At 46.7% G+C, this 2,594-nt stretch overlaps 1 protein-coding gene across 1 annotated transcript in view; it reads right to left on the bottom strand.

Annotated features, from left to right (window-relative positions):
• LOC130587109 (cuticle collagen dpy-5-like) overlaps positions 1-2,594 on the bottom strand; it is a gene marked incomplete at its 3' end in the record, with an annotated part of 14,202 nt that overhangs the window by 1,930 nt on the left and 9,678 nt on the right. The window contains exons 2-3 of the mRNA XM_057388066.1: positions 1,814-1,977; positions 7-95 (exon numbers count right to left, since the gene is read on the bottom strand). Of these exons, the coding sequence (XP_057244049.1) occupies positions 7-95; positions 1,814-1,977 (253 nt within the window). The remainder of the gene's footprint in view (positions 1-6; positions 96-1,813; positions 1,978-2,594) is intronic.

Here is a 2,594-nt window from a genome sequence, read left to right on the forward strand (position 1 = left end):
ACTCACGGGGGCTGCGCACGGCGGGGCTGCAGGAGAGGCTCGTCAGCACCAGCGCCGCCACCATCTCGTCCACGTCCAGCGGGGCCGCGGAGCGCCTGCGGGAACGGGAAAACAGCAGGAATTCAATGGGAAAATCTCGAAAAATCCTAAAATTAACCACCCACAGGAAAACAGCAGGAATTCAGCAGGGAAATCCCAAAAAATCCTAAAATTAACCACCCGTGGGAAAACAGCGGGAATTCAGCGGGAAAATCCCCAAAAAACTCCAAAATTGACCACCCTTGGGAAAACAGTGGGAATTCAGCGGGAAAATCCAAAAAAATCCTAAAATTAATCACTGTGGGATAATCAAAGGGAAAACCCCGAAAAAATCCCAAAATTAACCACCCGTCGGAAAACTGTGGGAAAATCCCCCCAAAAACCCCAAAATTAACCACCAGCGGGAAAACAGCGGGAATTCAGTGAGAAAATCCCAAAAAAATCCTAAAATTAACCACCAGCAGGTGGGAAACGGGAAAACAGCGGGAATTCAGTGGGAAAATCCCGAAAAAATCCTAAAATTAACCACCAGCGGGAATTCAGCAGGAAAATCCCAAAAAAACCCCGAAAATTAACCACCAGTGGGAATTCAGTGGGAAAATCCAAAAAAAACCCCAAAATTGACCACACGTGGGTGGGAAATGGGAAAACAACGGGAATTCAGTGGAAAATACCGAAAAAATCCCAAAATTAACCACCCACAGGAAAACAGCGGGAATTCACTGGGAAAATCCCCAAAAAACCCCAAAATTGACCACCCATGGGAAAACAGTGGGAATTCAGTGGGAAAAACCCAAAAAACCCCCCAAAATTAACCACGCCTGGGATAATCATTGGGAAAATCCCGAAATATCCCAAATGTGACCACCCTTGGGATAATCATCGGGAATCACCCCAGGAAAATCAAAAAAATCCCAAAAAAATCCCAAAAACCCCCCAAAAAATCCCGAAAATTCCCAAATGTGATCCCCCTTGAGATAATCCCTGGGAATGTGGAGAAATCCCAGGAATTCCCAATGGGAATCATTCCCAGGAAAAACCAAGGGAAAAGAGGAGAAAAATCCCAGAAACCCCATTTTTTAAGGAAAAACTGACAGGAGAAAAATAAAAGAAAAATCCTGAAAAATCAAAAAAAATCCCCAAAAAATTCCCAAAAAATCCCAAATGTGACCCACTCGGGATAATCCTGGGAATGTGGAGAAATCCCGGGAATTTCCAGTGGGAATCATCCCAGGAAAAGAGGAGAAAAAACCCAGAAATCCCATTTTTTAAGGAAAAATGGGGAGAGGAAAATCCAAAAAAAAAACAAAAAAAAAAATCCCCAAAACAATCCCAAACGTGACCCACTCAAGAAAATCTCTGGAAATGTGGAGAAATCCTGGGAATTCTTGGTGGGAATGGCCACGGGAAAGGCTGAGGGAAAAGAGGAGAAAAATCCCAGAAATCCCATTTTTTAAGGAAAATGGGGAGGGGAAAATCCCAAAAATTCCCAAAAAATCAAAAAAAAACCCCAAATGTGACCCCCTGCGGATAATCCCCGGGAATGTGGAGAAATTCCAGGAATTCCTGGCGGGAATCATCCTGGGAAAAGAGAAGAAAAATCACAGAAATCTCATTTTTTTTAAGGAAAAATGAGAAGGGAAAAATCCTAAAAAATCCTAAAAAATAAAAAAAAAAGCCCAAAAAATTCCCAAAATATCCCAAATGTGACCCGCTCGGGATAATCCCTTGGAATGTGGAGAAATCCCGGGAATTCTCGATGGGAATCACGAACCTGCCGGGGACGTCGATGCTGCTGGACACGGATCGGCGCAGCGCCCGGACCGGATCGGGATCGGGATCACCGGGATTTCCGGGATTTCCAGGATTTCCGGGATCGGGATTTCCGGGATCGGGAACGGAGTGATCCCAATGCAGCCCCGCAGAGGGGATCGGGACCTGCAATGGCGGGAGAGGAATTTTGGGATTGGCCGCCAGAGCCAATCCCGGGAGCGGCACGGGGTCCGCAGTCCGGGTTTTATCAGGGATTTGGGGTTGGGCAGGGTTCACCCCATCCCAAATCTCAAATCCCATGGATCCCATCCCAAATCCCATCCCAAAATACCCTATCCCGCCCCATACGATCCCAAATTCCATCCCATGGATCCTTTCCCAATCCCAAACCCATCCTAAATCCCATCCCACCCCTTGGATCCCATCCCCAATCCCATCCCAAAATATCCCATCCCATCCCAAATCCCATTCCAAAATATCCTATCCCATCCCAAATTCCATCCCATGGATCCCATCCCAATCCCAATCCCAAATCCCATGGATCCCATTCCCCATCCCATCCATCTAAAATTCCCAAGGATCCCATCCCAAATCCCAAATTCCATCCCAATCCCATTCCATGGATCCCAAATCCCAAAGGATCCCAAATCCCAAAGGATCCCAAATCCCAAAGGATCCCATCCCAAATCCCATCCCATCCATCCCATAGATCCCATCCCAAAACATTCCATCCCATCCCAAATTCCATCCCACGGATCCCATCCCAAACCCCATCCCATCCC

The sequence above is a fragment of the Malurus melanocephalus genome, unplaced genomic scaffold (assembly GCF_030028575.1).
Source record: "Malurus melanocephalus ecotype Western Australia unplaced genomic scaffold, MMel_1.1 scaffold_1538, whole genome shotgun sequence".
NCBI lineage: Eukaryota > Metazoa > Chordata > Aves > Passeriformes > Maluridae > Malurus > Malurus melanocephalus.